General features: G+C 41.4%; 1 protein-coding gene across 2 annotated transcripts in view; it reads left to right on the top strand.

The window, feature by feature from the left end:
• GRIA1 (glutamate ionotropic receptor AMPA type subunit 1) overlaps nucleotides 1-17,845 on the top strand; it is a 107,218-nt gene that overhangs the window by 59,210 nt on the left and 30,163 nt on the right. For both annotated transcript variants that reach the window (XM_065734675.1, XM_065734676.1), the window contains exons 6-11: nucleotides 5,122-5,283; nucleotides 6,116-6,283; nucleotides 9,698-9,802; nucleotides 11,902-12,012; nucleotides 12,953-13,159; nucleotides 14,393-14,763. In XM_065734675.1, the coding sequence (XP_065590747.1) occupies nucleotides 5,122-5,283; nucleotides 6,116-6,283; nucleotides 9,698-9,802; nucleotides 11,902-12,012; nucleotides 12,953-13,159; nucleotides 14,393-14,763 (1,124 nt within the window). The remainder of the gene's footprint in view (nucleotides 1-5,121; nucleotides 5,284-6,115; nucleotides 6,284-9,697; nucleotides 9,803-11,901; nucleotides 12,013-12,952; nucleotides 13,160-14,392; nucleotides 14,764-17,845) is intronic.

Genomic DNA, 17,845 nt, shown 5'->3' with positions numbered 1-17,845 from the left:
TTGGTTTTCCAGTTTCAATTCCAACCGTTTTTTTTTCTGTTCTGATTAGAGATTACTAAGCAGAAGAAACTCTAGTAACACTATCTGAGTTATTGATAGTGGAAGACACAGGAGTGCCCTGAATTAATTTTTGTTTGAATTAGGCTGTCTCGTGTAACAGAAAATTGTCTAGTTTTGATATAAAAATTGCCCACAGAGGAGAATACAAGCTGCAGCATTTGGAAGGATTTTTGCATCAGCTAATGAGGGTTCAAAAAATCACTGAGCATCAGGTGAGTAACAAATGGATATATCACAAGTGTTGGAAGTAAGTATGTGTTTGCTTAAATCATAGAAAAGAAAAGTTGATAAACTAACAGGTTTCTCAGCCATTTGCTGTCGTCTAATCCATTACCCAGCTCAGCTGGGTATGTAAATCCATAACAGCTTCCTCTTGGTGACTTCATCGATGCTTCTCTCTGGTCTGAATTTGCCTAGCTTCATTCTCCATCAGATTTATGCTTCTGTTTGTGGAACTTGATATTCCATTACTGAAGTTTTGGTCCTTGTAAACCGTGATCAGGTCAACCCTTAATCATATCTTTGAAAGAAGTCCTGGAGTCTGTCACTACATGGCATGTTTCCCAAGCCTTTAAATCAGTTTTAGCTCTGAAAGCTCTTTGCAGAGCAAACATTCACCTAAAGTGGCTGGAGCCTTCCAGCAAGACCCACAAAGTGGGTGCCAAGCTTCAGGACTGGGACCTTGTCTGACAGTGCTCCTACCTCCTATTTGTATTTTCCTTTTCTTCTTTGCCCTCATGTTATAGTGAGGACTCACATGTTTTGGTGCTATAATGAAATCCGACATATTCATAGTCCTGTAGAGAAGTCCTCTCCGTTGAAGGCATGCTGGAATGAAACAAGCAGCTGGGCTCTTTTTTGATGTACTCTCCTTATTAACACAAAGTGATGGGAGTGAAGAGTGATACTTTACTGGACAAGTCAAGCTTGAAGATAATTTTGTACAGAGAGATGCTCTATCTGGAAATGCTTCCTGCTCCCTGCAGAATGGCATCAGCATACCTTGGAATGACAGGAGCCACTTTGCATTCACTTGGCTGATCCACAGGCATTCAGAAGCAGTTGTTTTCTTTTTGCAGTCTTCCTTATAAAGTCTGGTAGCAGGAGGCAGTCTGGCATCATAGACCATGCAGAGATTGCTTCTAAAGAGAGCTGGGCCAGTTTTCCATTGCTGTCACATGGTTCTGGGTGAGTTTGGGCAAGTTGTTTGAACAGTTTCTGCTTAAGAAGGGATATTGCAATATAGGACTCAAGTGTGAAAGAAGAAAAAGAGGAGAGGAGAAGGAGAAGGATGATGTGCAGAGAGCTGGATGGTGCTGACAGGTCTGAGGAGGGCTGTCATGCAGGTGGGAGCCTTTCCTCCACTGTCTGACAGCAATCTATGCTGCCCACTCACTGCCCTGGCTCCTGGTGATGTTCAGGGTCTAAATAAGGAGTTGGCTAATTTCTGGAGACTTTCTTTTCAAGGCAGATCCTTCTTGGACCGGTTAATCAAGATGGATTCATGAGACGCATTTCAAGTCATCAGTCTTCCTGCATTATGCATTTCCTTTGATGACTGAGCTCACAAGCGGTGGAGGGGAATATAAATGTGTGACTTGCTGACATCTCTCCCAGGAAGCAAGGCAGTGAATGGGACAGTGAGACAACCTTTGGCTGAAAAATGGCTTTAGTTTAAGCACAGCATAAAGAACAGATGAAGCAAGGAAAACAGTATGAGGAAAGAATGCTTCCCAGCACTGCTCTGTTTGCTATTTGAAGATTTGAAGGACTTTACCAGCTGCCTATGTTATTTACTAACAGCAGGGCTTCTCCATGCAATCACTTTGTGAGTTCATTAATGCAGAGAGAACAGTCCATAGTATGGGCTAAACAGCAACTTCCCTGCACTGAACCGAGCCTAGCTGTTGTGTGAACTACACTGCAGACACTGTGAATCAGGGCAGGCATGGAGGAGGAAGGCTGTCAGCGTGGACAGGTTCAGATTCTTGTGGTTTATTGTCAGACTCCTGATTTGATGGCATGCAGAGAAAGCTGAGCATTTTCCCAGTGCACACAAGGCAGAAGGCCACACTCTCTGATTTACAGAGATGACTTTGCAAAGTGAATTTAAATAAAAGGGACAGCTAAGCCTGCTGGAGGGCAGGGCTGAGTTTGCTGCTGCTGCTTTGTCCCTTCCAGTGTAGTTTTGATGGTCCCAAAGAGAACTGTGCTTGCAGGAGTGCTGTCTCCCTTGAGTGCCCATGGGGAGGCTGGGGAGCTTGTGTTCCCCTGGGTGCTGCTCTGCCTGATTGCTCCAGCTGCAGGCACAGCACATGGCTGAGCACAAACTGCTGTGTTCCTCTCCAGGGCACCAGCAGTGCTGAGTAAGAGGGAGAGGCCACGTACCTGCTTGTCCTACAGATATGTCCTGAGTGGTTCAGGTCTATAGATCCTGAAGGCTGAATTCCAGGATGTGAGCTTGTCTCTCTGCACAGCCCAGTGCTCCAGACATGGCTGAAAAGAGAGCTTTTGACAGTATTTGTGGAAAGGTTTTGGCTGACAAGGTCCCATAGAGAGCCTCATTCCAGCCTTTTTCACTTCTTGCTGCATTTTAATTGATGGTGAAAGGAAGCATTTCTGTGCTGATTCTTTTCCAAATGGGTCCATACCAACTGCACTGCTGCAAGCATATCTGCTGCCCCAAAGCAGTGGGCTGCAGTCTCCCCTTAGTCACTTACTGGTGACAGATAGACTTTCTGAGTAAAGGAAGCATGATTCACTTTATATCTTCTTTCCCTTAGAACTTCCTGGCAGTGAGGCTTTGCATAATTAATATTTGTGCTGCCCTGACCAGGGCTGGATGCAGTACGAGCACACACACTGCCTGCAGGCACAGATACATGGGTGGCAACAGGGAACTGCTGCAGCCTTCAGGTTCCCCAGAATTCTTCCCCTGATGTCCTCACGTGGAGCTGAACCATATATTAATTAATACTAGTGGTGTCAGGTTGTATTTATTTCTTAGACAGTGCCACTGTGCTCTGCTGAGTCCACTGGCAGTTAAATAACAGGTGATCACTTATCACACTGGTTTAGATGATTATGTCCCACATAGGACAGCTCTTCTGTTTGCCTCAGTTCCCTTTCTCCTGTGCACTGAGGTTTAGCCCGGACAGTCTCATTTCTTTATTTTCAATTTTCAAAATATGGTCACTTGAAAACTATACAAAAAGGTCCCCTTTTTTTGCAAAGTGTGGCTGTAGGTAGTACAAGATATCAGGTGACTGATGACTTCTTTGCTTTCAAATATTGTGATTCATCTGCTCTAATCGTTCTTACAAGCATGGACTGATCTTTCAGAAAGACAGATAAGTGTATTTAGTTCCTGATCCTGTGTTGCCGATAGAAACATTTCCAAGTGACAGCATGTATAAAATTCAATATATTCTTGTTTCTATGTTAGCTGGCAAGAACTGTCTTCCTCTAGGAACTGCTTTCTAAATGTCTGACCTCTGGTATTCCCCAGTTCATTCGCTGTCATGTCACTCAGAACTGTTCTGAGCAGATTTTGTTGGTGCAGTAAGTAAAATTCCTTTATAATTAGTGCAAGGTTCTGCATTGACCTTGTACTCGGGAACATAGAGGAAGGATAACAGGTGAAAACAGCTTTTTTGCAGCAGTTAATAACACTCAAAATGCAAAGGCGTATCCAAGGTTAATGAAGTTCTCTACAGCCTTAAACAACTGGAAAATCTTTAGATGTCTCCACGCTTTAAGTTACAGAATGGTTTGGCTTGAGGAAAACACTGAAGGACAGTGTTTCCAGCCACTGCTATTCAGTCACTGGTGTCACAATCCTTTCTGAATGTTCTGCTTGTTGAAGGGGTTAAGAACACCAGACATCCTACATTCTGTTGTGAACTTGGACCTTCCTTCATGCCTTTGTGAGCCTTCCAAGGAGGAGCTGGTGGCACACACTTCAACTTGCTATGTGGTAGTTTCTTTTGACAGATCTTTTTCCCCTGAGTACCTCCCAGGAGCAAAATGTCAGTGCAATTTGGTCCTGGCCATGAATAACCAGTTGGCAACCTGTGAGGTCCCTCTTTCTGAACCTTAGGAGCTCTGTGTGTCAAAAAACACTTGGCCTGAAACGCATTAAGATGTCAGAGACAATTACCGTGCTGCATTTCCTATTCATTAATCACAGCTCTGGCTTTCTGAAACCCCTACGCTGGCAATTACATACAAGATTGATGTGGGTTAAACCAGCATTCTGAGAAATACATACTCACGAAGTATCACTGGTTGTTTTTTTTTTTTTTTCTCTATTTTTTTTTAACCTAAATCACCGCACTTTGAAACTAAACAGATCTTCTATTTAGAGCATCTGTACATCTCCATCCAATTCTCAGCCTGTAAGTGGATGCTAAATTGCTTACAAAAAGCAGGAAGAAAAGCTGTGAAAGTCTTTAAAGACATTTTTGAGTCACTTATGACTCTCTTGGTCTGACACTGATGTAAGAGGGCAATTTAGTCTTTTCCTTGCAAGCTGTTTTTTCTCACAACAGGTTTCCATCCGACGGCTTGATTCTGACCTTGGAAATTAATGAGCTAATTAGCTCCCCCAGCCTGCAGAGAGTGAGCACCATTTTGGGAACCTGACCAGTGTCTCGTGGGAGGGATAGCCCTGGCTTTTTTAACTCACACTGACATCATTTATTTGAGAGCAAATGGAGACAGAAGCTCTGCCCAAACACTTGCTTTGGGGAACACCGCAAAGAGTTTTGTATAGCAGTGCTGCTGAACAGATGACACCAAAGATGGGACACCATAAAAATATCCACTTCTCCCCACTGCTTGCAGTTCATCTCCAATATCCAATTCAAAGCCCCTCTGTTGCCTATGAGACAAACTTGCCCTGTGTTTGGGGAGTGGAGCCTCTCAGCCTCAGGCCTTATTTTGCAGAGGGAAGAGATTTCTCCTGTGCTGGCTGTCATATCCATAGGCAGACACGTTTCCTGTTATCCACCCAGAGACGTGCTCATCTGATGAGTGTCTCCTGTTTCTGTCTTGTACCAGGGATTTATGGATATTGATCTGACGAAATTCAGGGAGAGTGGAGCCAACGTCACCGGCTTCCAGTTGGTGAATTACACGGATACTGTTCCAGCCAGGATCATGCAGCAGTGGAGGAATAATGATGCCAGGGAGCTTCCTCGTGTGGACTGGAAGAGGCCAAAGGTAAGTGATATGGAAAACCATTTAATTTAGGGTCTTTCTGGTCCACTTCAAGTCAGTCCCACCCAGTGATAATAAAGCTGTTCCAGATGTTGTTTCTGACCATTTCAAATCAGTGGGTACAATAGAGTCCAAATAGATTTTAATTCCTAACTCAGAGCATAAGACTCTGAATGTGTCGAGGGCAGAGGGAGAGGGTGGTTTTATTTTTCTATCTGACATTTGAAAACAAATACACTTTTGGCAAACACTCAGCAATAGAAATGTCAACTTTGGAAGTATTATTTTTACAGTTTCATATGAATAAATCCGTAGGTAATCACAGGAGAAGGAATTAAAGCCAGTGGTTGTTGTTTACACCAGAGTTTTACCTCTTTGCTACACAAGTTTCAGCTTGAATAAACTCATCCTTCGCAGATTTTTTGCACGTTGCAGCTGAGTTTTCTGGACTCCATCTGTGACCAGAAATAGTGACTCGTTACTTGGATTGGCGTATCTTACAGTCTCACTTTCACACTGTACAATCTTTGCAAGTTCAGGTCAATGATTCTAATTAAACAGAAAGATTTGGGTAACAAGTGAGTGGCTTTGAGGGCTCAGTGCAATCTGAAGGCAGCAGAAGGCGAATCAGGAGTTTCTGCCTCATGCTCTTGTCCTCTGGAAGAGGAAGCACCAACTTCCACAGGTCACCAAGACAGCAGTGATCACAAGGAGCCAAAGGCTCCTTCTGAAGATGGAAGGGTGAAAACAAAGCAGATAATCTGAAAAGTTGTCAAAACAGTGTAGTACACCTGAGGTCAACTCAGGCTAACGAGCCATAATCTTCTTTTTCTAGTACACATCAGCCCTTACGTATGACGGGGTCCGGGTGATGGCCGAGGCGTTCCAGAACCTGCGGAGGCAGCGGATTGACATCTCCCGACGTGGCAATGCTGGGGACTGCCTCGCCAACCCGGCCGTGCCCTGGGGACAGGGCATTGACATTCAGAGAGCACTGCAGCAGGTTCAAAACCCAACCGACGCGTGTGCCGTGGGGTGGCCATACATAGCCCATGGGTAGGGGGAGAGGGGCAACGAGTAGCAGAATTACCTAAATAACTTGCTTGGGTTGAGAAACTGATTCTTCCAGGTAAGAGCCAGGTCTCACAAAGAGTTTGGGCACGGGCTCGGTAAACTGCTTTTCCTGTTGCCATCCAGCTTCTTCTTTTGGAGTTCTGGGATGGAAAAGCCAAACCAACCCATCAATCATGGGTCCCTATTTTTATCTTTCCAAGAGGCAGACAAACTCAGATTGCATTTTCTGAAGCTCCTTCAAATCTCTGTGAACTCAGCTTTAGTTCCAGATTCCTAATGACGTTTGAAATTGTATGGATTTTGCCTTATGTGTTGGTTGGAATCAAAATGTTCCTGAAGATTAAACTGTAGCTTGTTTCGTACTGTGAGGATTGGCAAAAGTCTTAATAACAGCTATTAAGAAACTTTATTCCTTAATAGTCTGAAAATCCTGCTTTTTCATCCTGCATGGAATTTTAGACTTTTAAATAAACAAAATATGCATATATATATTAAACTTACAGCAAGGGAGAAGAATAATAAACTTCTCAAAGACTTAGAAAGGTAGAATATTACAATGCTTACTTAAATTTAAGAACTGACATTCATTTCTAACATTTTTTCTTTTTTCAGACACATTCTCTACTTTCTTACTCATAGTTTGTGCTACATTTGTTTCAAAAATAGATGAATTCCTTGCTTGCAAATACTGCTAGTTCAGTGTTATCCAAATATAGCTTATCCCATCCTCTTTCCTTAAGGCAAGAAGTACAAAATTATTTTGGCTAATTTTCATCTTACATAAATTTTTTACACGTATTTTGATTTGGTGGTAAACAAAAATTTCTCTAAATCAAAATCTTGCATTCAGATTGATTTTATTCCTTATATTTTACTTGTCCCCGAGCCTGTGTCACTGACTTTCCATATGACCTTGGACAAATCACTGTCATAGCTTCTCCAAGCTCCTGTAATGAAATCTGCCTTTTTGATGCATTAGGGAGATCAGTTACCTAATAAACATTAAATACTTGGAAGATATACGATGAGCAAGGGACTCTCCAGCATTTTTCTTTATTGAATTTATGAGAGTAGGATATCAAAATTAGTCTTGGTAATTTTATGTGTGTACTTGATAATCTCCTCTGATTTTTTCTCAGCTCTTCATTAAATGGATTTCAAAACTCTTTTCAACTGCAGTGATTTGGGGCAAAGAACACGTAGAGCTATTTGCCAAAATTGTTTCTTAACCTTTAAAAAATTATAATTTTCAGTAAGTTTAGCCAGTTCAGTTGGGATGGTCAGAAGAAAAGGTTCTGAATCATGCAGTGAAGGAAGGAATACTCAAAGGAGTTTTTAACTATGAATTTAATAGTCCTCCAGCATTTAGTATTTTAGCAATAACTCCATTACAGAAAGAGGAAAATGGAAATGGAAAGAACTTAAGATTAGATTGAAGGTTTGAGTTGTCTTTTCTGTGAAGACTCACAATTACAGCAATTGTTACAGATATTCACAGCGTTCTCTCTCTTCACCTCCCATTTTCTAATGCCTGAAATGTTAAGACCGTTAGAAAGAAAAAAGTCTCTCCACTTATTTCCACTGAAATGTCTTGAATAAGCTCCCAAATTGCCTCATTTCTGTTTAGTGTAGGAAACAGTCGAGGATAGTGGGACCAAAAAAGAGAAAACAATTTGAAAAATGCTGCAGTTTTTTAGAAACAGAAATCTAACACATTTTCACAAAATGCATGCTTTTATTAAAGGGAAGTAAGGGTTGTTTTTTTTTTTTTCCCCCAGGAAATTCTCACAAAACATTGCTTTAAAGCAGTAAATTGAGCTTTCAGTGCTTCAGCAAGATTATTATAATTTTTGACAGGTATTTTTTGTTAATGTTATTTAGTAACCAAGCTTAGCAAGCAGGTAGCTGGTCCCTAACTGCTGAGTAACACTGCAGATCAAACTGCCACAAAAGCATCCTCCTCTTCCAGCAGAGGACCACATGCCTGTATCTCATAAACAAATATATTTAAATTGTCCCTGTCTCCGGTTGAGTGGGTATTTTCTCTCAAGAGAAAGAGAAAAAATCCTTGGATCAGTGACAAAGAGGTAAAGACAGAATGGCTTTGGTCAATGAAACAATAAAAAAGGAACACTTAGAGAGGTCTCAGGATGGTAAATGACAGAAAAAAATATGCTGCAGCCTCAAGCATGGCTGGGAGAGACTTGTCTTGCTATGTCAGTGCTACATGGGTATCACAGAGCTATGATTTTTTTCCTATAGACAGAAGGAATTGCCTTTAGAACACCTGACCTTTAGTGCATATAAAACTACAAAGCACAAGTACCTGTGACTTGAGCTTCAGAGTCGGTCAAAAAATGTAAAAGGGGCCATGGAAAGAAGGAAGCATGGAGTCTATTAGACAGTGATGCATTTCCAGCAGAGCTATCTTTCAGGAGCATGTTGTTTCCTGTCAGGAGGGAAAAGCACTTTTCTCCAAATTTTACCAAGTATAACCTCTTGACTTGAGAAGCTTCAGAAAATAATGGCAGATGTTCATTTTCTTGGCAAACCTGTGTGATAATAGCTGGAAAACAAACAGTTTAGCAGATTAGCAGCTGATGTCATCCATAGTGATATATCCTCATTTCTTTTATCTCTTTTAGTCTTCATTGTGAGATTCACAGGGCATTTTAAAAGCTAATTAAATGCCTGTTCCCATTTTGCATGTGGGAAACATCCATTGCAGATAGTACAGATTCATCCAAAACAAGAGGAAAGGCTGAGACAAACCTTTATTAATCCAGGGGTCTGAGTACTCCTTTTCCCATGTTCCTGGTCATTTGCAACGAGACACATGGAGAGGAAAAACTAAGGAAATATTATGTGGTGGCTGAGCAGTGCTCTTCAGCGTGGCAGGGTTATCAGCTGAGACTTATGATTCAAAATTGCCAATGTAAATCTCATTTACAATACAGAATAGTCAGGTTTAAATAGACTTGTGCAGCAGGTAATTAAATTAAAGCAGGTAAATTAACTGATAGGCTCTTCTCTATCAGAAGGTAACAGCTGGGAGCTGTGGCCACAGTTTCATATTTCCTGTAAATGCAGTTCCTGATTTGCCCTGACAAGTTCTTTACCAAATCTTGATCCCTACTTAGGTTTAGACAACACAAACACAGAGCCTGAGGCATTCAGAGCTGGCTTAGCTGCCTGTTGCATACCAGGAGATGATGGGCTCCCACACGTGATCTGATGCATCACTGAGCTCAGTGATGGACCACTGAGTTTCAAGAGATGGAGTTTGTGTAGGGCTTGGAGTGCTGATCAGTTTGCTTTTCTCACTGATATTTATGTCTTTAAGGTCCGTTTTGAAGGATTGTCTGGCAACGTGCAGTTTAATGAGAAGGGGCGGAGGACCAACTACACCCTCCATGTGATTGAGATGAAACACGACGGGATCAGAAAGGTAATAAAGAAAGTGACTGGAGCTCCTGTATCTGGCATCAACTCTCTGTTCTCGTTATGTTGTAGTTAGATCTCAACAGAAATTTCTTTTCATGGAAGCTTGCATGTGGAGTCACCACAGGCACGTTCCCAGCTCTCTGCATGAGCAAAGCCAAGCACAACAGAGAGCTCACAGTGTATTACTAAAAAATGCAACATATGGAAGGGGTTATCAAGAGTAAGAAAGGCATCTTAGCTGTGGAACAGAGATTTTGAGGAAAGGAAAGCTTGGCCCACTCAGTCTTGCTGTTGGCAAGGGCACATTGGCTCAGGCCCAGCTACACAACTGTTTTTGCTCTCCCAGTTTTCATTTCTAAAAAATGAGCCGAGACAGAGCCAGGAGGAACCTGTCTGCCCTAAGCAGTGCCAGGGAACCCTTTATGTTGATCTAATTCTGCTCTCCTTGAAGCAACAAGTTCTTTACCTACTATGTCTTGATTGTTATGTAGGTATCGCTGGTGTTCTGAGGCCTTTGTACCTTTCAATATCCCAGGCTCTCTGAAAATCTGAATTTTCAGGTGCATTGAGTCCTTGAAACACTGATCCACTTGCCATTCTGACTCCATACACTTACTTCCCTCTCAGATATTACCTATCTGAAGAACAAAGGGTTATTGCATGGATAAAGGAGAGCGGCTAAAGAATTTGGAGTGAAGCATTCACTGGAACCCCTCAGCATCCCCTCACTCCCTGAAGTTTAAAAGACTTGTCTGAAACCAAGACAAACTGCAAATAGTGATAGTTCCGTATGTACAGCTCCCATCTTCCATACCCACTTAAACCTGTGATGAACCAGTGTCAGATCACAGCCCACCACATCCAAGCAGGAACCAGCAGCATCATAAAAGAAAAAATTTCAATTCCTCACAGAGAAATTAAAGAATTATCAGTATAAAAATATTCAAAATGATCTTCCTCCTCTGTTTGGCATTCGTAAGAGGATAAATATGATATTATGTCCTGTTTGGGCTTCTGAGCTTAGGAAAGATGGTGGCAGTCCAGAGGGAATCTAGAGGAGAAGCAGCAGAATGGTTAAATATCTCGATTTTGCTGTGTATTTACTGACAGAAATATTTGTTTAGAAGACACAGAACTGACAGGATAATGCTTTATCTTAGATCCACCAGAATAAAAGTGCAAAGAAAAACCCCATACGTCTCCATTTATGTTGCCCCAGAGCAGAGTTCTGGAAGCTTTCTCCTCACTCTCTTCTCTGTGCAATGAAGACAGATGAGATGCCTGTGTAGAATTTTTTTCCTCCTCTATTGTTATGGTCTGTAATCTGCTATCAGCAACTCCTGGTCATGCCCTGTGTTAATATCCTTCCCCATTTATGTAATAACATTTTCCTTGCACTTGACCAAAGCTCAGGCAATTCCATGTATACATGAGCTGATGGAAAACCCCTTATAAAATAGAAAAGGATAACCTCAGCAATGATCTTCCTGTTGATACTCGTTGGCACAGCGCTTTACTTGCAAGTAGTGGCAGATCAGCCCAAACCCTAATTATTAACAGGCACATTTTAACATACAAATTCTTCTGCTTGCTTTTATTCATAACCTCAAATTATTGGACACTGATCAGGATTGGTTTTGATTCTTTTCCCCTTTGATTTTTTCTTCTGTTGCATTAGATATCCTAAGAGCCAGTTGTATGTTTACACAGACTGGCAGCTGTAGAACAGCATTTTATCACATCTGGGCACGCAGCAGACATGATAGAAAAATATTAAGAATTCACACACGGAAAATGTGACCTCTTGAAGTAGGGATAGGGCAGAGAATTGTGATCTCCTACTGCTGAGCGAGTGCCATTTGTTCTTACATATTTACAAGAGAAACTGTAGTATATCATGCATGTTGTTCTCAAGCTGGAGGCATAGTGGAACAGGAGAGATCCTGATTCTCCCAGAAAAAGGCACCAAGAACTAGAACAGGTGATATTGGCTGAGTACAAACTTGCAGAGAGATCTGACCCTGTTTGGATGATCCTGTTACCATATCTTGGTTAATATTACAAGGAGATATCAATGAGTTGTCCTGAATTTGTATTTGGCAGATTGGTTATTGGAACGAAGATGAAAAGTTAGTTCCAGCAGCCATAGATACGCAAACTGGCAATGAGTCCACGAGCCTCCAGAACAGAACATACATAGTCACAACGATCCTAGTAAGTACTGGGACTTCCAGCCCAGCTCTCCTTCTCCCCCATCTCCCTGATGTGCTGACTGCCTCTTCCCCTTTGCATGCCTTGCTTTGTACTTGATCATTTTTATAATAGCAATAACAATAATAACAATAATAATAACAGCACTTACTGTTTCCTGTCAGGTCCATAAAGGTATCTGAAAATTGCTGTGGCTAATTAAGTAGGTATTAAAGAGCTCTCATGCTTAAGTATAGAAAATACAAAAGATTATGACAAGATAGTAGAGGCATCAGCATAGGTAAATTAGGAACATTATACCTGTGCTTTGTGTTTAGCCCACAGAATGTGGGCTGTAATTTTTGGAAAGATAAGCTGTATTGTGCAGGGAGCCTGAATCATAGCTTTAAAAACAAATCCCCACTATAATCATGAAGGAACAATAAGTACCCCATAATGTATGGTATCATGTAGTGTGTCATTGTATACGATCACCCTGCAGAAACAGATGAAATTTTACTAACTTGTTTGTAGAATGCTTCTTCTAGATCGACAAAGAAGATGCAATACCCAAACTAAATTAAACATCTTTAGGGCTCTCTCATGCCCAGCAGATTTGTCTCTATCTGTGCCCACACAGACAGCCGTTCCTTTAAAAATTCAGAGCTGAAATGTACTAAATAACCCTGACAGAGTCACAATGAAAGGTTTGTCACCCAAATCTCCCCAGGCATCTCCAGTGCCCTGAGGTCTATCACTGCAGAAGCTGCACACTGTTTTTGCATATATGAATAGGAAACACTAGAATAAAAATTACCATTCATACTTCTTAAATTAACACCGTTGTTTGTTGACTGGTATGTGAACTCAAAGTTAGGGCTTTGCAAGCAGACATAAGCCAAGATGTTCTAGTCTGAGTCTCTGGACTGGGGAGGTGGCTCAATGTTGGTGTCCTCTGTGCCAGGAAGACCCATATGTGATGCTCAAGAAGAATGCCAACCAGTTTGAAGGCAATGAGAGGTATGAAGGCTACTGTGTGGAACTTGCTGCTGAGATTGCAAAGCATGTGGGCTACCACTACAGGCTGGAGATTGTCAGAGATGGGAAGTATGGAGCCCGAGACCCTGACACCAAAACGTGGAACGGCATGGTGGGAGAACTTGTTTATGGGGTGAGTTTCCCCCTTGTCCGTTGTTTTCAGGTCTTGTCTTGGGAACAGTCTCAAGCCCTAGAGTAAAAAGGAGCCCTGCCTTCTGTCAGCCTGTGCTATCTTGTGGATTGCAGCTGTGATAATGCAAATAATCAGCCCAAAGAAAATATTTTAATTCAGGGTGGGACAGCACATTTCGTACTCATGAAAATGTCTAAATGTTCTCTTTCAACAGTTGCAGGGATATGTTTTTCTCTCCATTTTTGGAAGAACAGGTATTGAAAGGTCAATCTTTCTCATGAGTAGAATCTCCAAATTTTATTATATTTTGTATTTGATTGATAATGTCAGGATAAAACAAAAATAAGATTTCAAAAATTCAGTATAGATTCATAGAATCATAGAATTGTTTGAATTGGAAGGGACCTTTAGAGGTTATCTGGTCCAACTGCCCCTGCAAAGAGCAAGGACAGCTCCATCAGGGTGCTTGGATTCCCATCCAGCCTGACCTTGAATGTTTGGTGAACCAGACATTTTTGGGCTAGTCACTCATTTCCATCTGCTTAATTGTGTCTCTTCACCCTACACTCCTAAATCTGATTTGCTCTGATAATTCCCCATCTGTAATGTTTCAAGTCACTCTTCAGAGGGATCCAATTTGCCCTTCATAGTGTAGGGAGCATCAGTGCCCAAGTCTGTGTGTTGCCATGCTGGAGCAATGGATGATCTTAGTCCTGCTGAGATCTCGACGGGATATGCTGACAACCATTTCAGTGCATTTTCCTCTCCATTTTCAAGACTGATTATAAAATAAATGGAAAGTGCATGTCAGTGTCACTGGAACTTTCTCCTCTTCTTCATCAGTTATGCCACCAAAAAGCAGTTCCTGATGGAAGTAAACATCCTGGTCTCCTTTTTCAGGCAATTGGCCTTTCCTTGCCTCTTTTGATGTCTGGATGATAAGGCTCTTTTAGCAAAAGTCTTCTGCATCATACTGTGACATCAGTGGATAAATCACACAGGAGCTGGGTGGCTGGAAAAGGAAACTGATTTCAAAGTAGAACTGGTGATCAGTAATGATAAAATGGAAATAATACACCAGTGTTATGGGCTGCTACTTTTTAACATTTCTCTTCAATTGGTTTTGTCTGATTACTTTCAGATAGTAGGGTTAAACAGAGGAAATAAAGGAAAACAAGCTGGAGTTAGTAGATATGTTTTATCCCCAGAATGCAACTCTTTTTTTTTTTTCAGAGGGCTGATGTGGCTGTGGCACCATTAACCATCACTCTGGTTCGAGAAGAAGTTATAGACTTTTCCAAACCTTTTATGAGCTTAGGTATCTCTATAATGATAAAAAAACCTCAGAAGTCCAAACCAGGAGTGTTTTCTTTTCTGGACCCTTTGGCTTATGAAATATGGATGTGCATTGTTTTTGCCTACATTGGCGTGAGCGTTGTCCTCTTCTTGGTGAGTCGGTTCAGCCCTTATGAGTGGCACACTGAGGAGTTTGAGGAAGGACGGGACCAGCCAGCCAATGATCAGACGAACGAGTTCGGGATATTCAACAGTCTCTGGTTCTCCCTGGGAGCTTTTATGCAGCAAGGATGTGATATTTCTCCAAGGTGGGTTGCCTTCCTTCTTCCAGTCCAAGTGATTTGTTCTTTCTACATGCTTTGGAGCTGAACAGGTTCTTTGACTGCCTTCCTGAACTGTAGTTTTCTGAATCAGTTAGTAATTCAGAAGGGGTCCAAGAGTTCATTGGTCTTTCAGCTGTGAACTTGAGACCTCAAACTTGGGACCATAGAAAATAGCATTCTAAATTTATGCTAGTGAGCTCTTTTGGGGAAATTTACAGAAATGCAAACAATTTTCTAAAGCCACCCATCTGGAATCAATTATTGTCAGTCATTACTTTGTCTCTATTAGAAAAAGGTCATTCTAGCATTTTTGGGAAACCATAGAATTCTAGTAAAGTACGAAGAAATAATACAGTAGATGGTTATATAGTCTGTGCCAAACATTGTGGAGAGAACTGTGTGGCTTTAAGTATTATTGGCCTTTAGAAAGGTCAGAGAAGTACAGACTTCCCTTTTGGTTCCCATTTAATTTGATAGTTCTGCTGCTTGAGCATTCAATAGCATCCGAAGTCTAAGGACTTCCTAAAGGGACTCCTGATGGGAATCATTTACTCTCTGTATTCACTGTTGTGATTAATCTTAGGTAAATTTTCTTGGAAAAGCAGGCACAATATAAGGTGGCTGAAAAACTGCAGGAAATACAGAAAATGCAAATCTGTGACAGAGACACAAGCAGAGGTGTACTTGTAAATAAGGTCTGGAAAGAACTGCTTTCTTTTTGAAAGTTTTATGGTAGAGTTTTTGCCTTTTAAGGAGCCCAAGATACACATAGCCTTCGTGTCTTGTTTATACAAAATCAAGAAGAAAAGAAAAAAATCAAAACATAGGAACAAAATAGCTGTGAGAATGTTTATAATAGATTTTGTTATTTATTTGCATGGGTTGTATATCCAGTAAGTAATACCTGTAATGCCTGAGGGATTTTTCTTGTGGCATGGCTGCCTTCATATGAGGCAGGACCAGAGGTGAGCCTGGGATAACACTGTGCTTTGGGTGAATGCAGGTGCTAGGAGTTAATTTCCCAGACTCTGGGATGATATCAGAAATCAGTGGACAAGAGGGAGGCACATCTCTGTTGGAGAGCGAAGATAACATTGTGCAGTTCAGAACTGCTCCCAAGGGATGTTGTGGGGAAGCTGGGCACTGGCTTGTTGGCCACTGGATGTCAATTTGTCCAAATATTAATAAGCTTGGGATAGCAGGGAGATGAGATCTTGTGAGGCAATTTGGGTAGTGACAGCTTTTATGAATATATTTTATCATCTGATCATTTATTAGTGGGAGTCCAGAAGGGCCATTCAGGAAGTCTTCCCTGTTGAGGGAAATTCAACTTCATTCATCCAAGTTTATTATTCAGCTGTGTCTTGTAACACAGCCCCATGTGTTAAGATCAGGTTATGGGCATTTTCATTCTCATTGCTATTTATGTCATCATTATTCTTAGGGAAGAGAATGTCTTCCTCTGGGGACATTTCTACAGCCAGTTGCAGTTCCAAGTAGGAGTGCAGACAGGTAGAAAGCTCAGACTTTGTGGAATAGTGAGTTCTGAAGCATCTTTCCTATAAAAGTGTTGGGGAAAATCAGTGGTTTTGATATATCCAAATAACAAGATCTTACCTTGTTAAACAATATGCTTAGAATCACCATTTCAAAGTGTTTTATTTTGCTTCAACATAGGAAATGAAAACGATTGTATCATTATTATTTTCACGTTATTTTGATCATCTTGACAATGAAAATTACGATTTTACTGGAATCTATCTTTTCCCATTGAGAAAAAGAGGACTTTCTGATTTCAAATATTTGCAAGAACAGAGAACTTGAAAGCATGGGAATTACTGTAACTCCAAGCACACTGAGCACGGCTCCTTGTGATGGATGCAGGTGGAGTGGAATATTTCTGTGAAATGTGAAAGCAAGGAGGAAGCAGAAGGGTGAGAATTTTCGTAGGTTGTTGTTGTACAGAAAGGCTTTGAGCACACTCCGTATTTCACATGTATTTTTCACATGAACCTGGTGCAGGATTTCTGTGACACATCACTTAGAAACGAATACTCAGTACAACGACGTGGTGGGCAGGTGGGGATCTGCTCCATTCCTATATATTTGCTGTACGGTTGCTTCTAAACTTATCACTGCAATCTCTCAGTATCTCCCCAGTAATGTATTAATCAACATAAATAGCTTCTGTTATACATCTGTTCCATCATTCTCTCCCCAGCAGAAAGGAGCAAGTGCAGGGGTGTATCTTGTTTCTGTAGAGGTTTTGGTTTGTTTATTTCAGTTTTGTTTTGGGAAGTAGTAGGGGAAATTTGTCTTTTTTTTTCTTTTTTCTTTTTTCAGAGCATGTTGTTTTCAAGTGCATATGCCACTATGTATTTGTCACGAAAAAAAAAAGGAAGATCAAAACTGCAGACACATCACTCAGCACAGCAGGGAGTGAGGTTTGCAACAACTCCTTGCTCTTGTGAAAGTATGTTCCTCCATCTCAGACCAATCCCCAGGGAACTTCAACCCCCCACAGAGACCAAAATTTGCTTTTGAAAGAGAGTTGTGTCCTTTTAAAGGACAGACTTACTAGCCAGAACTTTAATCAAGCTTTTAAGTATGCTGATCACAAGCTACCCAATACTTCGAAGAAACAGTGTGTATTTAATGACCTGTAGATACTCGAGATAGAGCTTAGGTATGGGCTGTGTGCTCACAGCCTCTTCTCCTGAGGAGTGAAGCTTCTGAGGATGAGGCCAACTGAAGTTCCTTAAGCTCTGAAGCTGTTGTTTCTAAGTGTAGTCTGAACAAGTGTGACAAAGCCCATACTGTAACCAGTCATGGAAGGTCTTGGCCATAACGATGTTATGCCTTCGGAGGCTGCAACATGAGCATGGGCAAGGAATCCAGTCCTCCTATGTCATAAGCTACTCAGGCTTATGTGCATAGTTTTGACCAAAGGAGACTGTGAGCTCCACTAGAGTCTGCTGTCATAGAATCATGGAGTGTCTTTGGTTGGAAGGGGCCTTTGAGACAACGTATCTCCAACCCACTGCCACTGGCTGGCTGTCCCCCACAT

The sequence above is a fragment of the Cyrtonyx montezumae genome, unplaced genomic scaffold, assembly GCF_038088225.1.
Source record: "Cyrtonyx montezumae isolate F1298 unplaced genomic scaffold, pur_monq_1.0 scaffold_18, whole genome shotgun sequence".
Taxonomy (NCBI): Eukaryota; Metazoa; Chordata; class Aves; order Galliformes; family Odontophoridae; genus Cyrtonyx; species Cyrtonyx montezumae.
Note: the sequence above shows the minus strand (reverse complement) of the source record. Positions and strands in the feature narration are given on the sequence as shown.